Source organism: Saimiri boliviensis, chromosome X (genome assembly GCF_048565385.1).
Source record: "Saimiri boliviensis isolate mSaiBol1 chromosome X, mSaiBol1.pri, whole genome shotgun sequence".
NCBI lineage: Eukaryota > Metazoa > Chordata > Mammalia > Primates > Cebidae > Saimiri > Saimiri boliviensis.
The window spans coordinates 82,665,091-82,688,699 of NC_133470.1; the positions used below are offsets into that span (position 1 = coordinate 82,665,091).

The 23,609-nt window shown below is 49.8% G+C and overlaps 1 protein-coding gene across 3 annotated transcripts; it reads right to left on the reverse strand.

Annotated features, from left to right (window-relative positions):
* Positions 1–4,794: 4,794 nt before the first annotated feature.
* Positions 4,795–23,403, reverse strand: IL9R (interleukin 9 receptor). Of its 3 annotated transcripts, XM_074391438.1 has the most exons (10): positions 19,260–23,403; positions 15,561–15,693; positions 13,717–13,830; positions 13,178–13,289; positions 12,883–13,061; positions 12,167–12,312; positions 11,229–11,430; positions 10,562–10,667; positions 9,175–9,259; positions 4,795–7,571 (listed from the first exon to the last, which is right to left on the reverse strand). In XM_074391438.1, the coding sequence occupies exons 3-10, from the start codon at positions 13,793–13,795 to the stop codon at positions 6,999–7,001; spliced, it is 1,482 nt and encodes a 493-aa protein (XP_074247539.1). In that variant the 5' UTR covers positions 13,796–13,830; positions 15,561–15,693; positions 19,260–23,403; the 3' UTR covers positions 4,795–6,998. The 3 variants fall into 3 exon arrangements, with proteins under 3 accessions (XP_074247539.1, XP_010349654.1, XP_074247540.1); XM_010351352.3 differs by having other exon boundaries at positions 15,561–23,403; XM_074391439.1 differs by lacking the exons at positions 15,561–15,693; positions 19,260–23,403 and having other exon boundaries at positions 13,717–15,550.
* Positions 23,404–23,609: the final 206 nt, after the last annotated feature.

The following is a 23,609-nucleotide window of genomic DNA, read 5'->3' on the forward strand; positions in this document are numbered from 1 at the left end:
AACCATAGGGAAAAAAATGAACGTAGACCAAAACCTCATAGCCCATCCCCAAAAAAACACTCAAGACAGTCCGTAGACTTACATTTTCAAATACAAAATTGTAAAAGTTACAGAAGAAAATCCACATGACTGGGTTGGTGATGACTTCTTAGATACAATATCAAAAGCCAGTCCATAAAAGAAATAAATGATAATGTGGACTTCATTAAAATTTAAAATGACTACTCTGTGAAATATCTTGTTAAGAGAATCAAAAAACAAGCCACAGGCTGAGAGAAAATATTCACAAAACAACCCTGAAAAAGCCTTGTGTGCAAAATGTACAAAGAAATTCTAATACTTAACAAGAAGAAAAAAAAATAATAACCCGAATTAAAATATAAAGACACCTCACCGAAAAAATACAGATGCTATGCCTGGGTGCAGAGGCTCATGCCTGTAATCCCAGCACTTTAGGCAGTGGAGGCAGGTGATCACTTGAGGCCAGGAGTTCAAGACAAGCCTGGCCAGCAGCATGGCAAAACCTCGTCTCTACTAAAAATACAAAAATTAGCCAGGCGTGGTGGCACGTGCCTGTAATACCAGCTACTCGGGAGGCTGGGGCAGGAGAATCGCTTGAACCTGGGAGGCAGAGGTTGTAGTGAGCTGAGATGATGCCACTGCACTCCAGCCCGGGCAACAGAGGAAGACTCCATCTCAAGAAAAAGAAAGACAGAAAGAAAGAAAAGAAAAATACACAGATGGCAAACAAGCATCCAAAATAATGCTCAATAGCACTTGACATGAGGGAAAAGCAAATTAATGTAACAACGTGAACCACTGAACATCTACTAAAATGGCTAAAATCTTTTTTTAATGCAATAAAAATTGCAACAGGAACTCTCATTCAATGCTAGTGGAATGTATAATGGTACAGCGGCTTCAGAAGACAATTTGGCAGTTTTTCTCAAAGCTAAACATGTTCTCACCGTAAAAGCCAGCAATTGCACTCCTAGCTATGTAGATAACTGCTTCATAAACTTAGGTCCAAATGAAGACCAATATGCAATTATGTACAGCTGATCTCTTCATAATGGCCAAATACTTTAAGGAGTCAGGATGGCCTTCAATAGGTGAACGAATAACCAAGCTGGGTACATCCATGGAATGGAATGCTATTCAGTAAGAGAAAGGAGTGATCTGAGGTCAGGAGATCAAGACCATCCTGGCCAACATGGTGAAACCTCGTTTCTACTAACATACAAAAAAATAGCCGGGCGTGGTGGCTCGTACCCGTAGTCCCAGCTACTTGGGAGACTGAAACAGGGGAATTGCTTGAACCTGGGAGGTGGAGATTGCAGTGAGCCGAGATCACACCACTGCACTCCAGTCTGACAACAGAGCAAGACTCCGTCTCAAAATTAAAAAGAGAAAGAGAGAAAGGGGTGATGTATGAAGCCATGCAAAGATTTGTTGTGGGAAAAGACACATGACATAATAGTTACAATTTTAAACATTTTTAAGGTTGTCGTTCTGTGGCACTAGGTTAGTTTCCATTTTTTAAAAAAGATAAGTTACTCCAAAGAGTATGAAATGGTATCTCATTGTGGTTTTGATTTTCATTGATCTAATGGCAAGTGATATTGAGCCTCTTTCCATGTGTTTATGGGCTTTGGATTTAGCAATGATTTTGAGTATGACACCAAAAGCACAGGAAACAAAAGAAAAAATAGATATGTTGGACTTCATCAAAATTTAAAATTAAAACTTATGTCAAAGGACACTACCAAGAAAGTGAAAAGGAAACCAATTATATGGGAGAAAAACATTGCAAGTCTTATCTCATAAAGGTATAATATCCAGAACATGTAAAGAACTCAACAACAAAAAGACAAACAACAGTTTTATAATGGGAAGAAAACTTGAAAAGACTTTTCTCCAGAGAAGATATACAAAGTGCACATGAAAACATGCTCAACATTACTAGCCATCAGGGAAAAGCAAATAAAAATTACAATAAGATACCACTTGACACCCATTAGAATAACTATTACCAAAAACAACAACAAGAAGTCTGGGCATGATGGTTCGTGCCTGTCATCCTAGCATTTTGGGAGGTCGATGCGGGCAGATCACTTGAGGCCAGGAGTTCGAGACCAGCCTAGCCAACATGGTAAAACCCTATCTCTACTAAAAATACAAAACTTAGCCAGGGGTGGTGGCACACACCTGTAATGCCGACTACTGGGGAGCCTGAGGCAGGAGAATTTCTTGAACCTGGGAGGCGGAGGTTGCAGCAAGCTGTGATTGTGCCACCACACTCCAGCCTACTCAGGCTGAGACACAGTGAGACTCCATCTCAAAAAACAAAACAAACAGAAACTAACAAGTGTTGACGAAGAAGTGAAGGAATGTGAACATTGCTGATGGGAATGTAAACTGGCACAGCCTATGGAAAAGTTTGGAGGTTCTGCAAAAGGCTAAACATAAAATTACCATAGGATCCAGCAATTTCATTTCTAGACACATCATAAAAGAATTGAAAACAGGTATTCAAACAAAACCATGTACATAAGTGTTCATAGAAGCCCTATTCACAATAACAAAAAAATGGAAATGTCCATCAAGAGATGACTCAACAAACAAAATGTGGTATATCTATACAATAATATGAATAATAATATTCAGTCATAAAAAGGATTGAGGTGCTCATATTTGCTACAACCTGGAAGAAGCTGTACACAAAACATCACAGACTATATGATTCCATTCATACGAAATATCCAGAATAGGTATCCATAGCAATAGAAAGCAGGTGAGTGGTGGCCAGGGGTCAGAGGGAGGGCAGATTAGGTCATAGCTGCTTAATAGGTGGGACTTCCTTTTGGGAAGATAAAAATATTTTGGAACTAAGAGGTGATGGTTGCACAATATTGTGCATGCACGCAATGCTACTGAATTGTACGTCTTAAAACAGTTAATTTTATAGTATGTGATTTTTACTTCAATAGAGGAGGCTGGGTGTGGTGGCTCACGCCTGTAATCCCAGCACTTTGGGAGGCTGAGGCAGACAGATCACAAGGTCAGGAGTTCGAGACCAACCTGGTCAACGTGGTGAAACCCTGTCTCTACTAAAAAAAAAAAAAAAAAAAAAAAAAAAAAAAAAAAAAAATTAGCCAGACATGGCGGTGTGCCCCCGTAATCACAGCTACTCAGGAGGCTGAGGCAGGAGAATTGCTTGAACCTGGGAGGCGGAAGTTGCAGTGAGCCAAGATCTCACCACTGCGCTCCAGCATGGGCGGCAGAGCAAGACCCCATCTCAAAATAAATAAATAAAAAAAAATAAAAATCAAATAAATAAAAAGAGGAAAACCCAGTCCCTAGTGTTCCCTCACCAGAATTGGCCTGGCATTCAAGTTTGTCCACAGTCCAGTGCTGCCTGGGTGTGGCCAACCACATTCTGGACCTGTGCTCCTACCACACCGTCTACCAGCTCCTAAACCCACAGCGTGGTCATTTCAGGTCCAGGTCACCTTCTCTCTGAGGCCTTCACAGATGCCCAGTCATCAGCAACACCTCCTCGGGGCTCATAGGGTCTTTTGCACCTTGCCCTGCTGTGAACCACACCTCATCACATGATCTCCAAGAGTTGTCGCATCTCTCTTTTTTTTTTTTGAGACAGGGTGTCATTCTGTCACCCGGACTGGAGTGCAGTGGCACAATCTTGGCTCACTGCAACCTTTGCCTCCCAGGCTTAATCAGTCTTTCTGCCTCAGCCTCCCCAATACCTAGGACTATAGGCAAGAACCACCATGCTCAGCTAATGACATTTGTGTTTTTTGTAGACATGGGATTGTGCCGTGTTGCCCAGACTGGTCTCAAACTTCTGGGCTCAAGCAATCTGCTTGCCTCAGCCTCAGAAAATGCTGAGATTACAGGCGTGAGCTGCCATGCCTGCCCCGTCTCATTTCAATAAGGAATTATTAGCTTTTTCTGAGTACCACTGTGTACAGTTGTCTTGCTTAGGTGAACTCATATCAGTCTGCTAGGTATGGCTAGTGCTCTATGCAGAGAGGACGGCCAGGCTAAGGTGACTAACTCACCTACAATGACTCAGCCTCCAGTGGCTTCACACTCAGGTTCCAGCCCAGAACCAGGTCTCCAGGGGCCACTTAGGGAAAGTTTGTGAGTTGAATGAAGATGTGTCCAGTCCACACAGGAGCGGCATCCCAACTGTGGGTTCGTTTGTGTGATCATGAGGTAGCCCAGGTCCCACAAGGAGCCTCATGAGCCACACAGACCCTGTTATATATAAACCAGCCCAGGGCTCCCCAGAGCCTAGCTCCAGGAAGTGTATTCACACTAGTAATTTTATACTTGGTTAGATTAGAGCTGACGATGCCTGTACCTTGCTTCCGTCCATACCCTCCCACTCTCTAGATGCTAATGATGTATTCTGGGGCCTGCTTCACCTCCACAGACCAGGATCCAGCTCTGCTGAGGCTCCCCACAAAACCCCAGAAGCTCTGCAGGCATGCAGAGTAGAAGGGCTGCCTGTCTGACCCAGAAGGGGCGTTTGCCTTTGGGGGCCTAGGGCTGCAGGTACTTCTTTCTGCTCAGGTTGCAGGGAGCATCAGAGCCCCCAAGAGAGCTCAGGACTCAGAGAGAGAACAGCCTCCATTTCATCCTACCTTCAAAACTTTAGTGCTCCCAACCCCAGAGCACTCTTGATTCAGGGAAGATGAGTCCAGAAATTGGGGCTTAGTACAGGAGGGCTTTTGGCTCCACCCAGGAAAGAATTCAAGAGCAAGTTGGTGGTGTTAGACAGCAACTTTTATTGAAGCAGCCATGCATAGCAGCAGCAGAGGACACCCTTATGGAGCAGGGATACCTCATAGGCAGTGAGCCAAGTAGCAGCTCAGAGGCAGTTCTGCAATCATATTTATACCCACTTTTAATTATATGCAAATTAAGGGGCAGGTTATTTAGACACTTCTAGAAGAAGGGTAGTAACTTTCAGGTGATTGCCATGGAAAAGGGCAGTATTTTCCAGGTGTTACCATGGAATGGCAAACTCACATGGCACTGGTGGGTGTGTCTTATGGAGGGGTGCTTTTGCCATTTTCCTGTATCAGCTCATCTGCAATCTGGTCCAGAGTTCAAGTCTTGCCTCAGGAGTCAGGTCCCACCTCCTATCTGAGTCTGGTCACAGCCCTAGCTAGGCAGATCATCATCCCAATGCCAGCCTAAAGTCCTGCAGTCAGGCCCTCCTGTGTTCTGCCTGGGGCACCCAGGAAGAGGATGGGGCACACTAGGAGAGGCCATGGTGTGTGACACCAATAGTCAGGCCCTCTAGGTTGAAGTCCTAATCCCAGTATCTGTGAATATGACCTTATACGGATATAGTGTCTTTGCAGATGATCAAGTTAGGAGTAAATCGTTAGGGCCAGCCTTAATCCACTATGATCATGATTTTAAAAAGGGGAAATTTGGCTAGGCATGATGGCTCACACCTGTAATCCCAGAACTTTTGGAGTCCAAGGCAGGTGGATCACAAGGTCAGGAGTTCAAGACCAGCCTGACCAACACAGTGAAATCCCATTTCTACTAAAAATACAAAAATTAGCTGGGTGTGATGGCATGCACCTCTAATCCCAGCTACTCAGGAGGCTGAGGCAGTAGAATTGCTTGAATCTGGGAGATGGAGATCACAGTGAGCCGAGATCTGCTCTGTATCAGCAGGGTTATGCTCCTGCTGTAAAGCCGAGATTGCACCTGGGTGAGAGAGACTGAGATTTCATCTAAAAAAAAAAAAAAAAAAAACTTGGCAGGGGCGGGATTTGGGATCAAATGCAGAAGGAAAAAAGCCATTTAAAGGCTGGAGCTTTAGCCAGTCATGGTGGCTGACACCTGTAATTCCAATACTTTAGGAGGCCAAGGCAGGTGGATTACTTGCTGTCAGGAGTTTGAGATCAGCCTGGCCAACACAGCGAAACACCGTCTCTACTAAAAATACAAAAACTAGCCAGGCACGGTAGCAGGCACCTGTAATCCCAGCTACTCCAGAGGCTGAGTCAGGAGAATCGCTTGAACCTGGGAGGTGAAATGGAGGTTGCATTGAGCCAAGATTGTGCCACTGCACTCCAGCCTGGGCAACAAGAGTAAAACTCCATCTCAAAAACAAAACGAAACAAAACAAAAAAGATTGGAGCTTTGCTGTCACAAGCCAAGAAACTAACAGAAGATGAAGAGAGGCCTGAAACTGATCCTTCCTTAGTACCTTCAGAGGGAGCGTACGCCTGCTGAGACAGAGCAGAAATGGGACTTGCCCCACTCCCACTAATGTGTTCCATACATGCCCACTGACCACCAGACCTTGCAGCATCGCCCTCCAGGTGCCATACTAACTGACCAGACCTTGCCAACTGTCTGAGAAAAAAATAAGAGAAGCATCATCCCACCATAAGGGAGTTGACTCTGTCACCTGCTGGTGCACAAGACCAGGAGAATGGCCGTGGCCTTATGATAATACTTACCCCTGGCCTCATGATAATACTAAAGTCTCCACCCAGGGAAGAGCTTATTGCCATTTTCTAATCATGCAACGTATGTGTTAGCATGATTCTTTACTGCATCTGATCACCGCCCCCCATATGTGTGATGACACTCACCTAACCCATAAATTATGCATGGCACCCTCCTTAAGGCACTGCTGTCCCCAGAAGTCATTGAGCCTCCACTGTGCTAGTTCTAGAGCCCAGAAAGCCCGGGACTGGTCAAACCCTACCCCTCACTCCTCCTTTGGCCCCTCCTTCCAGTTATCAATACTTTGCAACAGCCATCAAGCCCCTTTTAATCTCTAGAAAGGAGGATCAGAAAAACACTGGGACCAGCTCCAGCCTCCATCCAGACAGGACCTCTGAACACTGCTAAGGGTCCCTTCTCAGGAGGTTCAGTCCCAGACGAGGGCTCCAGAGACTTCAGTCCATTTTCCCAAATGGACATGATGCATCAGGGACCTAGAATGTCCAGGACCGAGGCTTGTTGAAGACAGGAGGGAGCAACATGCCCTGGAGGTCCTCATGCAGCCCGGGCCTCTGGCAGTGACCAGCCAGCATCCAGGCACCTCCTTGCTGGGTCTCCAGGCCCTGATGCTCACAGGAAAGGCCACGGGCCATGGTTGGGATGGGCCCAGAGCTCTGCATGTTTCTAGGGAGGGTTGAGGGGTGGCATCCCCTGTAGCAGTCCAAGACACCACAGTAGTCACTGCTGCTGCTGCCGCCCTCTGAGTTTGGGGGAGCTGGCCTGGTGGGGGACATGGGGGTCCAGTCCTCCTGTGGCAGATAGGCAAGCGGCTGTGCCCTCCACTCCGTACACCCTGCTGGCAGCACATCCTCTGAGGTCAGGTTCCCCAGGACGCTGGTCCCGGTGTTCTCCTGCTCCTCCTCCAGGAACACAGATTTCCAAGGATACAGTGGGCCACAGGTGAGCAGTGCAATGGCCTCCTGGACACTGGGTTCCAAGGCTCCTCGTGAGGTGCCAGCAGAGTCTTGGTTCAGCAGCACGCCGGTCCTGTGGACCCCCATCCAAGTCTGGAACAGAGTGCGGGAGGAAGGAAGGGCTCAGGCAGCATGTTCAGAACTCATCGTGGGAGCAGCTGCCTCCTCTGTGGCAAGCCCAGCCTCCCTCCTCCTCCAGGAAGCCCTCCTGAAGTCCACACCCAGAGACAAAGCAGCACCTATGTCTTGAACATTCTGTCTTTGCTCCATGTGCCAGCCCAGCCTGAACATGGGACTCTGAGTCCCTTTAGGCCCTCATGACTCCCCCAGCAAAGGGCTTGGTGCTCACAACAGCCTGAACCAAGGTGCAGATGGTGATATCTGCCCAGGATAGAGCCAACGCCTGACAGCATGTGCCTCAGGGCCTTTCAGCAGCTACTGAGACTGGGCACTCCTACCTGACACACACATACACACACACACAGGAGTCGCTGTCAGGACTGGTGACTTTCAAAGCACTTGGCTAAGACCAGCAGAACTGGATCCTTCTGTGGGGCCACAGGAGGCCCCCTACATCCAAAGAGAAGCTGTTCCCTTGGTAGGACCAGGAGCCTCCAGCCCATACACCACACACACCACACCCTCCATCATTGCACTACTCTCTGGAGACCAACCTATGGCACTAGATCCCCGCCCGAGGGTCTAAATAACCCCTGGCAAGTGCCCTGGTTCTCTAGGGAAGGGCTGGTGCCTGCAACAGGATGACAGTCCAGGTGACCATCACAATCTGTGCCCTGCTCAGCCTTGTTCTCAGCTGCCCAGGTTCTTGACAGTCACATCTACCACCTTAGGGAAAGAGGGGGACTCTGAAAAGAGCCAGTTGCCAGTTCATGGTTCAAATTCTATTTTTGGACAAAAATCTTGAAAACTAGGCTCCTTATTGAGCGAGAAAAGGATTTTTCTGCACAGTAAGCAGGAGCCGTGGTGTGGAGGGGACATCCTTGCCACAGAGGGTCCAGGGATGCCTGAGGGCATCCAGCAGGGAAGATCCTGGAGAAGAGGGGTCAGCTTGGCCCAGACCGCAGGGAGGGGCCCTCACTGCTTCTTGTCCTTTGCCCAAAATGAGGAGTCTGAAGGGAAAAACCAGAGACCACTGGAGCCCTTCCTCTCCCCCTCCTCCCACCCAGAGGGCATGAACCTCCAGCCCAGTTGCTCACTGGTTCCTCGGTTGAGAGCCCAACATGCGGGGAAGGGAAGAAAGTGCGATCCAAGGGGGACCAGAGGACCAGGCAGAGCAGGAACCCAGTGGCAGTGAGAGCCCCAATGGCAGTGCATCCAACACAGACCCTTCCCCACAGACACCTTCACAGGAGGAGGAGGTGACGCACGTGGTGGGTGCAGACAGGTACAAACCAGAGGAGACAGAGATCAGTCATGAGACATTTACATTTTTTTCCATCAACAATGGAACTGGAGACACGAGAACAAAAAGCCATCAGCAATGGAAAAATAAAGCTATTTTTTCCCCATTTGAGACATGGTATAAATCGAAATTCACTTAATATACAAAAGGGACTCCAAGCACAGACAAGGCTCCCACATTGGCCGCCAACCCTCATGAAAGCCAACATCTTGGCCAGGCCAGCAATCTAGTGAACCCCTGCCCGCCACACCCTGCCGAGGTCTCTGCACCCACCTGGAAGTTCCCATTGTGCATACTGTAGAGGGGCTGGAAGAATGCCGCTGGAGAGGGCACGTTCCGGTAGAAGGTTCTCTTCACCCTGAGGCCAGGAGAGGCCAGTCAGACGCCTATGGCAACCCAAGTGGACTGAGGTCACTGCAGAGGCTGAGCCTCTCTTCCATCTCATCACATCCCAACCCACTCTCAGGTCAGGACCCATCTGGGCCTCCTTGCCTAATGGCCACATGGGACTGATTTATGCCGAGGCACATGTCCTTGACAGCGTGACCTGCAATGGCAGGTTCAGAACAGAGAGTTACCGGCTGTGTCAGTCCACAGAGGGAGCCAGCACCTCCAGGAACCCGTCTTTGCCATCAGCAGGAGGTCTGCAGCGCCCACGCCACCCAGTGTCTCCCTGAGCACCAGGCTTGCTGCTGAGGATCCACTGACTCTCCCACAAGGATGTCACCTGGGGCTCGCCAACTTCCCTGCAAGGCTGTCCCCATTTTCCCCACCTCAGGGGTCACCACTCATATCTCATCTAGCCACATGTCCCCTCTATTTCTCCTCCTAAGACCCTGCATTTCCCTCTTCTTTGCTCTTTCTCCACTTCTTTTGCTGGCTCAAGCCAAATCATCTCCTGGTGGGTACCCCATTGGCGCACATTGGCCTCCAGAAGGTCTCCCATGTCCCCTTGTCCAGCAATCCATTCCTCAAAAGATAAACTAGGTTGTATCACACAGTTTCATACTTTCCTTTGCTCCAAGGAGAAGCCAAGTGCCCTCCCACTTGGCCCCAGGCAACACCCCTGTCCCCACACCCTCTTCTTCACATCTGCTGCCTGACACGGCCCCAGCACCCTCTCTTGCAACCTCACATGCGGTGCATGAGGCATGATGGTTTATTTAAGGAGCGCCGTTGTCCAACTTGTTCTCTAACGCATCTGCCAGGGTGAGAACAGGGTCCCATGCACACCAGATGCCCCAAATGTCCTTTCATAGAATGTGTGAACAGATGAACGAACAGAGCTCCTCCAGAGGCAGGAGACCAGGACCCTGGGCTCCTGATCTCCGTGATTCTCGGTTTGGTTGGGACCAAGCTGTCCTCATCTTCAGCCTCTGCCCCAGATCCCCCTTCCCTTCTCTCCCCTGGCAACTTGAGAACTCTCTTCTGGCCCACGGGGAAGACTTGAGAAGCCCACCCCACTGTTAACCTCGACAGTGGGGAGGGGAAGGGAGGAACCAGACAGGGGTGGCCCTTGATACCCCACCCACCTCACACTCACACATGCACATAGAGATACATCTTCACACATACACTAAGACATGTACACCCTTACCCTTTCACACAAGTACACACACACACACACACACACACACACACACACACACCAGCTACCTACCTGGGTGACAGCTTGAACAGAAGGTAGATCAGGCCAGTCAGCAGGAGAAAGACAGACACAGCAATAAGGATGTTGTCTGGGCGCCCCAAGGGTGGGATGAGAGGGCCTATGGGCAGGAAGGGCCCAGGGTTGTGAGCAGCCTTAGTGCCAGGAGGCTCCCCACAAACCTACATGGCAAAGGTGCACCGTTTAGTGCCCTGGGCCAAAGTGGAAGATTTGTGATGGGCCTTGAAGGTTTGTGTCACCTGTTGAAGGACCTTGTTTATGAGCCACATACCTGGACCTCACTCTTCCCATCTTCCACATGTTGGGTCATAAGGTCCATGGGACCTCTCAGCACTGCAATGCACAAGGGTCGGCCCAGCTCTCACTAAGGACACTGAGGTCACATCCAGCCTCCACGCAGGAGCACCAGCCCTGGTGTGCAGCCCTGCCGACCTCAGTCCTAACAGGCGCCACTGACTACAAGTTCTCAGGAAGCCCCAGCATTGACAGGTGTTTGCTTCCTCCATTTAGACCTCAGAGCTTCAGAGGATGGGTGTCAACTGGGGCATGACTGCCTCAAGGAGGGGCTTCCAGGAGGTTCAAAGGGTGTAGGGGTGAGGTGAACAGGGTAGAGGACACCCAGCCCAGACTCTGGAAGTGCAGGAGCCACAGCAGTGCCCACCTTGTCTCTGGGGAGCCTGGAAGCACACAGGCTGGCTCCACTCGCTCCACTGGCCTGCATAACGTTCCTCCTCCGCCACATCATCCTCCATCATGGCCATCTGGACACGTAGCCTGGCCTCATGAATAAAGCCAGGGTCCAGCTCAAAGGCTTCAAGTATAAGCCAGGTCACCCCAACAATGTGATCCCTGTGCTGGGCCCGCTGTGGGGGTGGAGACTGTTAGCAGGTGCTGAAGGTAAGGTTTCAACCTTCAGCCCTCGAGAATACACACATGTATTATTATATGCTCATATAACACACACATAAACACACCTGAGTTAACACACAGGCACATTCGCCACATTCATGTGCACACACACAGAGAAGGCATACTTTGACACTGACACTCACACACAGACACGGCTGCATTTGCCCCAAATACACATATGCACACGCAGGCAAACATATCTACAGGGGCACTTTCACACTCATCACAGTTGCATGCACACTCATATGCACATGCGTGTATGCATGAGCACACTCACCACACTCACCACAGTTGCATACACACCCATCCACACAGGCACACTCACGTATACAAACACCAGGCACTGGCACACTCACATGTACACTGACATATAAACACACAAACATGGGTGCACAAACATGTAAGTGTGCACACTTCTATGTGTGCACACATAAGTACATACATGCACACTCACCACTCTTACGGGCACACACTCACAGAGACAGGCACACTCACCCTAACTCCCATGCACGCACACAAAGCATACACATGGGCATGTCAGTATATGTGTGTGTACACACACACACCTAGCTCTCGTTCCTCCCCTCCTCATCACTATCAGTTGACATCTCCCTGTGTAGAGTGGGGATTCTGCCCTGGGCTGCTGTTCCCAGGAGAGAGGACTCTGGAGAAAACCAGCCAAAGTGTTACCTCCCAGGCCTCTTCCTGCTTCTTGAAGGCCAGCTCATAGCTGAGAAGTGTGGTCATTGGCTCCAAGGCAGGACTGATGATCCAGGTCAGCATGCAGTGGCCAGAGCTGACATTGCTCTGCAAGTCAGAGGGTGGATCCAGCTTAACTGGAACAGAGTGAATCCATGTGAGGCTGAAGGTCCATGGGTCTGGGTCTGTCAATCAGCACACCCAAGACTGGGGATCTGAAAGATTCCCAAGGGGCATGGTCAAAGCCCTCTCCGACCAGACACCTCACTGGGAGACAGGTCCAGTAAAGCCCCAGGCGGGACAGGACAGCAATCACTTCCACTGGCCTCTGCAGCGTGATTAGGTGGTTTCTAAATATTGCTTCCTTTTCCTTCACAGTCAACTGCTGAAAATTCTTCCCAACATATTATTGGAGTCCTTCCTGGGATGACTGAAGAGCATTTCACATGACTTAAATGGCAGCCCGTGCCCCAGCTAGCAGCCCTGCATCTTTATTTCATGCTGAAACCCTGCCCCTGCAGTAAATATGTGGGCTCTCCCCTCCCAGGGGCCAACCCCACCCCAAGCCCTGGATCTCACTTGGCAGGGACTGAGAACATTCACTGGGCCACCGGGGTCACAGGCTGCAGGGCCTTGCCCCCAGCTACCAGGCAGATAGGATGTTCTTGCCAAGGAGGTCCCATCCCAGACCTATAGCCCCTGCTCACCGTGTCTCCGGGGCAGGTACCGCGGGTCCACCAGGCTGACCTGCTCCCTCCCAAACACGCAGTGGTGGAAAGTGATGGTGAAATTGTCAGATGGCAGGATCACCGCCTCGGGTGGCAGCAGTAGAGTGCACTCACTGCCCTGCAACATGCACTTATGTGTGCCGCCAGGTGCCTGGTTGCTGGAAAGGGCGTGTATCAGAACCACGGGGCTGCTACACTGTTCTGGTGCAACTGCTGCAATCCTGGGGACCTCTCCCTCATCCCTGTCCAGGTGGGCATGGCCCTCCATCCTCACCTGGTGAAGAGGAGCCAGGCGCTGGAGCCCTGGGCCAGCTCTGGGGCAGACCAGTGGCAATCGATCCTGAGGATGTTGTTGGTGAGGCAGGTGAAGGTTCCAGCCCTTGGCCCTGGAGACAATGATGGTTGGGAGCCCACAGTAAGTGATTCAGGGCAGAGCTGAGCTGGAGGGTTGGGGGGATCTGATGGCTGACATCCTCGCAGGGCAGTCACCAGTGAATGATCCCAGAATCTATTCAGGGAAGCACTGATAGGCCTGGGAAGTGATGAGCTCTGACTCATGGTACATGGGCCAGTTAGACTCAGAGAGGTGTCAAGAGGATGAAGGAAGTGAGACTAAGGTCAATCCAGACACCGAAGGTAGAGAGGTAAAGGTGGGAGACTAGAGACTGAGGTCCAGGCTGACCCCTAGAGGACATGCCCCAGCACAGTTTGGGCCAAACTTTTCCCTAGGGGCTCGACAGAGGACAACCCAGTCCCCCAAATATGCCCTAGTTCTCCACCCGCCTCACACAGACACCAGTGCCCAGCCCTCACCTCGTCCTTCCCCTGGGACGGAGACTCCTGAGCAGACACAGGTGCAGACGCAGATGTAGGTTAGGAGCCAGGTGCCCATGACTTGCCTCAGGGCCTCACTCTCCAAGGTCCAGCCTGCAAGGGACTGAGCTGAGGGCCCTGTGCGAGCGAGCCATCCCTCTCTGGAGGGTGCTCAGCAGAGTGCTCAGTGGGTACCCCACTTGCACTCACACAGTGTCCTGTGAAAGACACTGGGCACCCTGTCCAGTCTATCATCGATGGGCATTTGGGTTGGTTCCAGGTCTTTGCTATTGTAAACCATGCTGCAATGAACATTCGTGTGCAAATTTCCTTACAGTAGAAAGATTTATAATCCTTTGGATATATTCCCATATACACCATGGAATATTACACAGCCATCAAAAACAATGAGTATGGACATGGATGAACCTGGAAACCATCATTCTCAGCAAACTGACACGAGCAGAAAATCAAACACCGCATGTTCTCACTCATCGGCAGGGGTTGAACAACGAGAACACGACACAGGGAGGGGAGCATCACACACTGGGTCTGTTGGGGGGAAATAGGGGAGAGACAGCGGGGGGTGGGGAGTTGGGGAGAGATAGGATGGGGAGAAATGACAGATATAGGTGAGAGGGAGGAAGGCAGCAAATCACATTGCCACATGTGTACCTATGCAACAATCTTGCATGTTCTTCACATGTACCCCAAAACCTAAAATGCAATTAAAAAAAAAGAAAGAAAGACACTGGGCACCATTGCCCAGGCTTTACTCGTAAGAAACTGAAGCTCAGAAAAGCCATTTGACCCAGCCAAAGACTCATGGCTGCAGTGTGTGAGATGCACCCTCAAACTTAGATCCTGTATTCTGACTCAGCTAGGTCTCCACGTCTGCCTCAGCCAGCCCATCCCCACCCCCTGCAGGGGAGACAGGGTTGGGGGAACTGGTCACTCGCATTCACAGGCAAGAAGCTGAGTCCTGAGAAGGGGAGATGGCTTGCCCAAGGTCACACAGACAACCTCTACAGAATTTTTTTTTTTAATGGAGTCTCCCTCTGTTGCCCAGGCTGGAGTGTGGTGGTGCAATCTTGGCTCACTGCAACCTCTGCCTTCCCGGTTCAAGTGATTCTCCTACCTTGGCCTCCCAGGTAGCTGGGATTACAGGCGTCCGCCACCACACCCGGCTAATTTTTTTTTGTATTTTTAGTAGAGACGGGGTTTCACCATGTTGGCCAGGCTGGTTTTGAACTCCTGACCTCAAGGGGTCCACCTGTCTCGACCTCCCAAAGTCTTGGAATTACAGGCGTGAGCCACCGTGCCCAGCCTCTATGTATTCTCTCTCCTTTTTGTCTTCTTAAATAAAGACCCATCCCAGGGTTCTGCCCCAGGAAGGTGGACAAGGATGGCAGCGGGGTATCTGTGCCAAGGAAGAGCACCACCAGAAAGGCAAAGCCCCCCCATGCTGAAGTGTGAGGCCTGAGCCCCAGGATCCCTGGGGGAGCCAGAGGTTGGCTGGAGATGAGGGGCTGGGTGTCAGGAAGTACTTGGGTGTGGGAAGGCTGCTGATGCCCTATCACCCCATTTGCAGTTCCAGATGCTACACCGATAGCCCCTAGGCAGGAAGCAGGGCCAGCCTAGTTATACAAGACTGATTAGTGATAAGGAAGGAGAAAAAAAAAACAGACATGCATGCAAACTACAGCACGCACACCCTTAAGAAACCAGCACATCCTCAATGGGCAGTGGGCACTACCCTAACCCCACTCCACGCCACTCCCGGCAGTGTATCCAGGTACCCACAGGACAGTCCCCCGTTAAGACTGATGATCAGGAAGTCTCACCCTTCCCTAGAATGGAGCGTGCAGCCTGGCACCACCAGCCACAGCATGAAACACCATGACAAGTTCTCTGCAGCAGTGTCTGTTCCTTCTTGCAGCAGTTATTGGAAAGATGAGGAAGACAGTCAGCCGGCTCCTGGGATATGTGAAGTCAGGGTTAGAATGATTACCAGAACCTTAAGGAAGCCCAGGCACAACAGCCACACCTGAGAGCTGACCTAGGCCCCAGGAAGGGTAACGGCTACACCAGCCGTGGAGAAACACCCACATCTGCGTAGAATCAGGCCAGGCTGGCCATAGGCTAACCCAGAAGCAGACGTCTTGAGAGCGAGGAGTGGGATGGGGTGGCTGCAGGCAGAGCTCCCTTCCTCCATCCTGGACCACAGGGCCAGTCAGTCTGGGTAGGTGCACACACCCCAACCCGCAGGCTCCCTGTTCCAGGATGTCACCAGGGAGGCCTCACCACAGCTCAAACAACACCTGGTCACAGGATGGTTGTGAGAGCAGGAGGGAAACCCAGTGTCTACAGCCTGGGACAGAGCTGCCCCTGACACCCCCAGTCCTGCTGGGATGGCTCCAAGCTCAGCAGGCCTCATTTCTAGACAGGGAAGAGGGATAGTGGGGCAGGATCCACATGTGACACCTGAGAGCTACAAAGCAAGACAAGAGAGTTAAGTACAGTGAACACGACGGCTATCTGAGGGGAAGGTCTCTGCTTTTCCTCTGTACTGAAAACTTACACCTGTACCTGGTAAGCTGAGCAGGGCAGGGTCACCAACCTCCTACAGGTAAGGAAACTGAAGCTCAGAGACCTGGGACCTGCCCAATACCTGGCTCCTGGCACCTCTGTTCTTGGCACATTCCCACCAGCTTCTACACAAGCCTGTGAACTTCCCGAGGGCAGTGCCTGTGAGGTAACCCTCAGCACACACCCCCACCGAAGGCACCACAATGCTTTATAAATGGGGTGGCTGCAGGCAGAGCTCCCTTCCTCCATCCTGGACCACAGGGCCAATCAGTCCGGGCAGGTGCACACACCCCGACCCACAGGCTCCCTGCTCCTGGATGTCACCAGGGAGGCCTCACCACAGCTCAAACAACACCCGCTCACAGGGTGGTTGTGAGAGCAGGAGGGAAACCGAGTGTCTGCAACCTGGGACAGAGCTGCCCCTGACACCCCCAGTCCTGCTGGGGAGCCTGGCTGACATCACTGCCTGGCACAGCCTCTCCCACATTGGGTCTGTGGACATAGCCTTCAGTCCATGGGTCATTTTTTGGTCTCTTCTGAGAGCCCCACCTCTTCCATGTGTCAAGCTCTGGCCCAGATGGCTACTGAGCCTCGTGGCCTGCCTGCCCTGGTTCCCTGGGCCACTGTGAAGCTGTGGGCTGCCCTGCAGCTGGAGCCCTGCCTCAGGCCACAGGCTCTGCCACACCCACAGGAGGGTCTTCAGACAGGCTCAGCCCTTCACCCTCCCTGGCCCTCATCCCCTGAGCACTCACCTAACACCAAGCAGAATTTTAGGCCAGAGCAGGCCACCGTCATGGAGGCTGGCTAGGTAGCCCTGGGCTCCTCTGTGACTTGAAGCACACTCTCCAAGTTCGCCTTATACAATTTCACAGAGCCCATTATATATATATATGTTTTTTTTTTGTTTTGTTTTTTGTTTTTTTTTTTTTTTTTTGAGACGGCATCTCAGTCTGTCACCCAGGCTGGAGTGCAGTGGCGTGATCTTGGCTGACTGCCACCTACGCCTCCCAAGTTCAAGCAATCCTCCTGCTTCAGCCTCCCAAGTATCTGGGATTACAAGAATGTGTCACCACATCTCACTAATTTTTTTTTTTTTTTTTCCCAAGACAGAATCTCACTCTGTCACCAGATGCCAGGCTGGAGTGCAGTGGCATGACCTCGGCTCACTGCAACCTCCACCTCCTGGGTTCAAGCAATTCTCCCGCCTCAGCCTCCTGAGTAGCTGGGACTACAGGTTGCCCACCACCATGCCCAGCTAATTTTTTTTTTTTTTTTGTATTTTTAGTAGAGATGAGGTTTCACCATGTTGGCCAGGATGGTCTCAATCTCTTGACCTAGTGATCCACCCGCCTTGGCCTCCCAAAGTGCTGGGATTACAGGCGTGAGCCACTGCGCCCAGCCTGATTTTTGTATTTTTAGTAGAGACAGGGTTTCACCATGTTGGTCAGGCTAGTCTCAAACTTTTGGCCTCAAGTGATCCACCCATTTCGGCCTCCCAAAGTGCTAGGATGAGAGGCATGAGCCAACACACCTGGTCTAATTTTGTCTTTTTTAATGGGGACAGGAAAGCATATCCTGGTTCTTCTGGCCCATTCAGGAGGCTGGCAGCCATTGAGGTGGATAGGGTGGAAGTTGCTATTTAAGTGGACACTTGTCCAGCAAGTTCTTCTGTCAGCTGGGGGAAGAGGAAGACCCTAGACGCAGCTGGAGCCTGGGGTCATGGAAGCTGTGACAGAAGATGGGGCTGGAAATGGGAGCAGGGGCCTGAATTGACAGGACCCAAGGGTTGGGCAGTGGCCATAGGCCAGGGCTAGAGTAAAGGTATTGGCACAGATTCCTAGAGTCTGCAGCTGAGATGGAAAAATGATGCCCATCCTCTTCCTGCTGTCTTTGTGAAGAGGTACTCATGTGTTGCCTGCTCTGCCCACAGCTTTGCTACTCCACTGCAGTTGAAGGTTATCACTGTGTGATGTCCCTACATGAGGCTCCTTGAGGCAAGACCCTGTCTGATCATGTTGCATTCCCTGCACCCATCTCAACTGTTTGATAAATCTTTTTCCAACCCCTCCACTCTGGCAGAGGCTGCCCTTGCTTCTGGATGATGTTCATGTTGTGAACATCCAGAAGCAGGGCTCTGGGATGTTACTTAAAGATGTGCTGTGAGGATATCCACTCTTGGTACTAATCTACCCCATGTAGATAAGCTCTGAAGAGAGGGTGAGCCCAGAACAGCATAAGTCACAGGAAGAGCAGGGGGCAGGGAGGGCACAGGAGGATCCCACCAGGGCCCACATCCTCCAGACTATCTATATCCCAGGAAACTGAGAGGGCTATGCTCTTTCCAAAACAAACCGTCTCCTCCCCTTCCTCTGCTTGGCTGGGTTGACCCTCCGTCTGGAATTCCACCCTCACCTGCTGCCCCACACATAGGTCCAGTGGGGTATCCCAATCCTCCTGGCTCCTCTTCTGCCCTAAAACAACCAAATGGCTGGGGGTTGCTAGAGGCTTTCCCTGCCCTGGGCCTAGACCTCAGCTCCACCCTGTGGCCATGACAATTGGAGCCCAAGTATGCCCATTCATTCTCACCCCCACAAAGGTCAGTTCAATCATCGAGGAAGCAGAGTTCCTTCCATAATTAGAAACTCTGCCTGACAAAGACAATGCCCTTCCCTCCATCCAGTTGGAGCATGTTCACACTGGCCACAGCAGAAACCATGACCCCTACAGGACTGGAAATCAGTTTGGAATCCTTGAGGTCAGCTCTGCGAATTTTGCTATCTCTAAGACATACCCAAGGCCAGAACACCAGAGGAGGTAAAGCTAGGGTGGTGCTCTAAAATAACATGCTTCCACAGTGGCTCCCTGGGCCCATGGATGGAGGGCCACTTGTCCTTCTCTACCTCCTGAATTTCATGCTGACTTGAGAGGTTGAGAAACCCAAAGCACAGACTCACCTTCCCAGATGCATCTGCCCAGTCCCATCACAAGTCTGAGGCACCTCCAACCTGGAGGTGACTTGTCTCCCAACTGTCTCTGGGTGCACAGCAAAGACCCTCAACCTGATTCAGGAGATAACTGCCGCAGCTGGTGACGTGAGCCTTGCACGACAAGTTCACACAGGCCGCCCACATCTGAAACCACAAGCGCATCACAGAGCTGCTCTCCCAAGCAGAACTGAGAAGTGTCTGTCACTGCTGATCTTGTAAGCCAGGGAACTGTGAGACATGACAGCCTTTCAGTCCCCGTCACACTGAGGACTGCCAGACACAGACTTCAGTGATTTGTCTACTGACTGGCAAGTGAGTGTCCACTGTGTTCTTCCCAAGAAACACCACTGACATGCATTAAACTGGCCCCAGGAAGCGAGGACCCTGTGCAGGTGCAGAGCAGTGCCCTTCTCTCTTACGCTTTGCCAAAACCAGAGGTGCAGCTTCTCCTTCCATCAGCTAAGGCAAACTGAACATCAGGCTTTGGGAGAGTATTACACATAAAAGCAATGCAGACTCATTTGAAGAAAAACAATACAGAAGAAAACATTTTTAACAGGGTCCCCTTTCACCTTCCCCTAGAAGTAGCTACTGTAAGCAGATAGGCACAAATGCATGGAGACACTTCTGCTTTTTCTTTTTTGATTTTTATTTTCATGAGTCTCACTCTGTCACCCAGGCTGGAATGCAGTGGTGCGATCTCAGCTCACTGCAACCTCTGCTCCAGGGTTCAGATTATTCTCCTGCCTCAGCTCCCGAGTAGCTGGGATTACAGGCAACCACCACCAAGCCCAGATAATTTTTTTGTGTTTTTATCAGAGATGGGATTTTACCATGTTGACCAGGCTGGTCTCAAACTCCTAATCTCAAGTGATCCACCCACCTCAGCTTCCCCAGGTGCTGAGATTACAGGTGGGGGCCACTGCACCTGTCCAGACACTTCTTAAGCTGAAACAAATACATATTTCTTAAAGACTCCTGCTGTGCTGCCACTTTGTAGCCTTCTTCAGGCATTCTTACATTGTTGGTGAGAGTAAAAGTCTATGCAAAATTTTTTCCTCTATGGTTTTGCACCATCTTTCTAGGTTGGCACATAAAATCCACCTCATGCCGGGCACGGTGGCTCAAGCCTATAATCCTAGCACTTTGGGAGGCCGAGGCAGGTGGATCACGAGGTCAAGAGATCGAGACCATCCTGGTCAACATGGTGAAACCTCGTCTCTACTAAAAATACAAAACATTAGCTGGGCATGGTGGCGCGTGCCTGTAATCCCAGCTACTCAGGAGGCTGAGGCAGGAGAATTGCCTGAACCCAGTAGGCGGAGGTTGCGGTGAGCTGAGATCGCCTCATTGCACTCCAGCCTGGGTAACAAGAGCAAAACTGTCTGAAAAACAAACAAACAAACAAACAAACAAAAAAAAAACAAACCCACCTCATGACTTTAATGGTAGTATACGCCATGGTTTAATAATCCCTACAGTGGTCTAGACCCAGTGCCTCACACCTGTAATCCCAGAGCTTTGGTAAGCAGAGGCTGGAAGATCCCTTGAGGATCCCAGGAGGTCAAGATTAGTCTGGGCAACAGAGTGACACCCTGTCTCTAAAAAAAAAAACAACAGTAATAATCATAATTTCTGCAATGAACATTTGAATTGTTGTCTGTACATGCTTTTTTTTTTTTTTTGAGATGGAGTTTCGCTCTTGTTACCCAGGCTGGAGTGCATTGACATGATCTCGGCTCACCGCAACCTCCGCCTCTTGGGTTCAGGCAATTCTCCTGCCTCAGCCTCCTGAGTAGCTGGGATTACAGGCACGCGCCACCATGCCCAGCTAATTTTTTGTATTTTTAGTAGGGGCGGGGTTTCACCATGTTGACCAGGATGGTCTCCATCTCCAGACCTCTTGATCCACCCGCCTCGGCCTCCCAAAGTGCTGGGATTACAGGCGTCAGCCACTGCGCCAGGCCTATTTTCATTTTTTTAAGAGACAAAGTCTTGCTCTGTCACTCAGGCTGGAGTGCAGTGACATGATCATAGCTCACTGCAGCCTCAAACTCCTGGGCTCAAGCATATATGCTATTTTAAATGAAGGTAGTGAACAATTCTGGGCATGGATCTTCAACCAACAGAGTGAGTCCTACTATAGGAAAAATTGCTAGGGGTGGAATTGTGGGGTCTCAGGATTAGCATTTTAAAATATTGATAGAAGCTGAGAAGTGGCTCTACAAAAAAAATTTTGCATAGACTTTTACTCTTACCAACAATGTAAGAATGCCTGTAAACCCTCACCAACAGTAAACATTATCCGTCTTTTTAATCTTTGCCAATCTAATAGGCAAGCTATCTCAATGTGGTTCTAATTTGTACTTCCCTGAGTATTAGTCAAGATAAGCATCTTTTCATATATTTATTAGTTGTGTTTTCTTTGGGTTCCCAAATAAGGTCATATTTCAGTGTGTGTATATGTATGCATATGGTAGTGTGTGTATGTGTGAGTGTAACTGCACACATGTATGTATAACAGCACATATATGCACATGTGTGTGTTCTTGTGTGGGTAGTGCACATCACAACATCTTGGGTAAGGTTTGGGTAAGACTGTAGCTCTCTGGAGTCTGAAAACATCAGGACACATGAAGAGATTGAATCAAAGGCTCAAACCCATGAAACAAACACGTTAGCAATGACAAGGGACATGTCACATTTCTTTCTAACATTTGAATTTTAATCAACTTGGCTCCCATCTTATCTGCTACAAGCATATACTGTTCTACTCACTGGAGCCATCCCTGCACTAGTGTCCTTACCAAGACAGCTTCTTTCTTACTGTCAGGGTGCCTTCTGCCTTGCTGAAGCCAGAATTTACTAACTCAAGACCAGCAGACCACACTACCCATATCATAACCTCAGAAGCAGAGACCACAAGAGCTGGATAGGGATAAAGGAAATTCTCAAAAGAAAAACCAGAGAAGAGAGCTCCAAGTTCTGCATCTAAATTCTACCGAAATCTCTGGATGACCTACAACCTGAATAGAAGTTTCAGCTGTTCCCCTCAGGACAGAGTTTGCTGCCTGCTAAAATAATAAACAAACAAACAAAAACAAAATTAAAAAAAAATTTTAAACACTCTCCAGAGAAATAGAACACACAGTCTCAACAATGAATGTCATGTACAATTTCTAACTAACTTCAAAAGCAAAATTATCAGATACATGAAGAAACAGAACTATGTCACACATGCTTAAGAGAAAAGGTAATCAATGAAGATTGACTTCTAAGAATAAGTTTTTGGAAATAGCAAAGGTTTTTTTTTTTTTATTTTTTGAGACGGAGTTTCACTCTTGTTAGCCAGGCTGGAGTGCAATGGCGTGATCTCGGCTCACCGCAACCTCTGCCTCCTGGGTTTAGGCAATTCTCCTGCCTCAGCCTCCTGAGTAGCTGGGATTACAGGCATGCGCCACCATGCCCAGCTAATTTTTTGTATTTTTAGTAGAGACGGGGTTTCACCATGTTGACCAGGATGGTCTCGATCTCATGACCTCATGATCCACCCGCCTTGGTCTCCTAAAGTGCTGGGATTACAGGTGTGAGCTACCACGCCCGGCATAGCAAAGGTTTTAAAGCAGATACTCTAACTATGCTTAAAGATATAAAGGAAAATATGCTCCCAATGAATAGACAGAAAATCTCAGAGGAGAAACAAAAACTATACAAAAGAACCAAGGCGAGGTGCAGTGGTTCACACCTGTAATCCCAGCACTTTGGAAGGCCAAGGCAGGTAGATCCCTTGAGGTCAGGAGTTCAAGACCAGCCTGGCCAACATGGTGAAACCCTGTCTCTAGTAAAAATACACAAATTAGCTGGGCATGGTGGTGCACACTTGTAATCCCAGCTAGCTGGGAGGCTGAGGCAGAAGAATCACTTGAACCTGGGAGGCAGAGGTTGGTTGCAGTGAGCCAAGAACACTCTACTGCACTCCAGCCTAGGTGACAGAGTGAGACTCTGTCTCAAAACAAAACAAAACAAAACAAAACAAAAAAATCCAAGAGGAAAAGAAGCCAAAAATACATGTTTTTTTAAAAAAACTATTTTACTTTAGGTGCATACTATATCTGGCATTTCTCCCCATGTTATCCCTCCCCACCCTCCTCTCCCTCTCCACCCCCTGTTGTCTCTCCTCTACCCCCCCAAATCTACAAAGAACTAAAAAATACATCTTAAAAGGAATAGGCCAGGCATGCCGGCTGATGCCTATAATCCCAGCACTTTGGGAGGCTGAGGTGAATGGATTGTTTGAGCCCAGGAGTTCAAGGCCAC

Excerpts from the sequence above, each read along its gene's own strand:
- IL9R (XM_074391438.1), bottom strand. The coding sequence starts at position 13,795 with ATGGGCACCTGGCTCCTAACCTACATCTGCGTCTGCACCTGTGTCTGC. Across the intron at positions 13,290-13,716 it reads CGTCCCAGGGGAAGGACGAG|GGCCAAGGGCTGGAACCTTC; the intron begins GTGAGGGCTGGG and ends CATTGTCTCCAG. Across the intron at positions 11,431-12,166 it reads AGCAGGAAGAGGCCTGGGAG|CGGGCCCAGCACAGGGATCA; the intron begins GTAACACTTTGG and ends CCACCCCCACAG.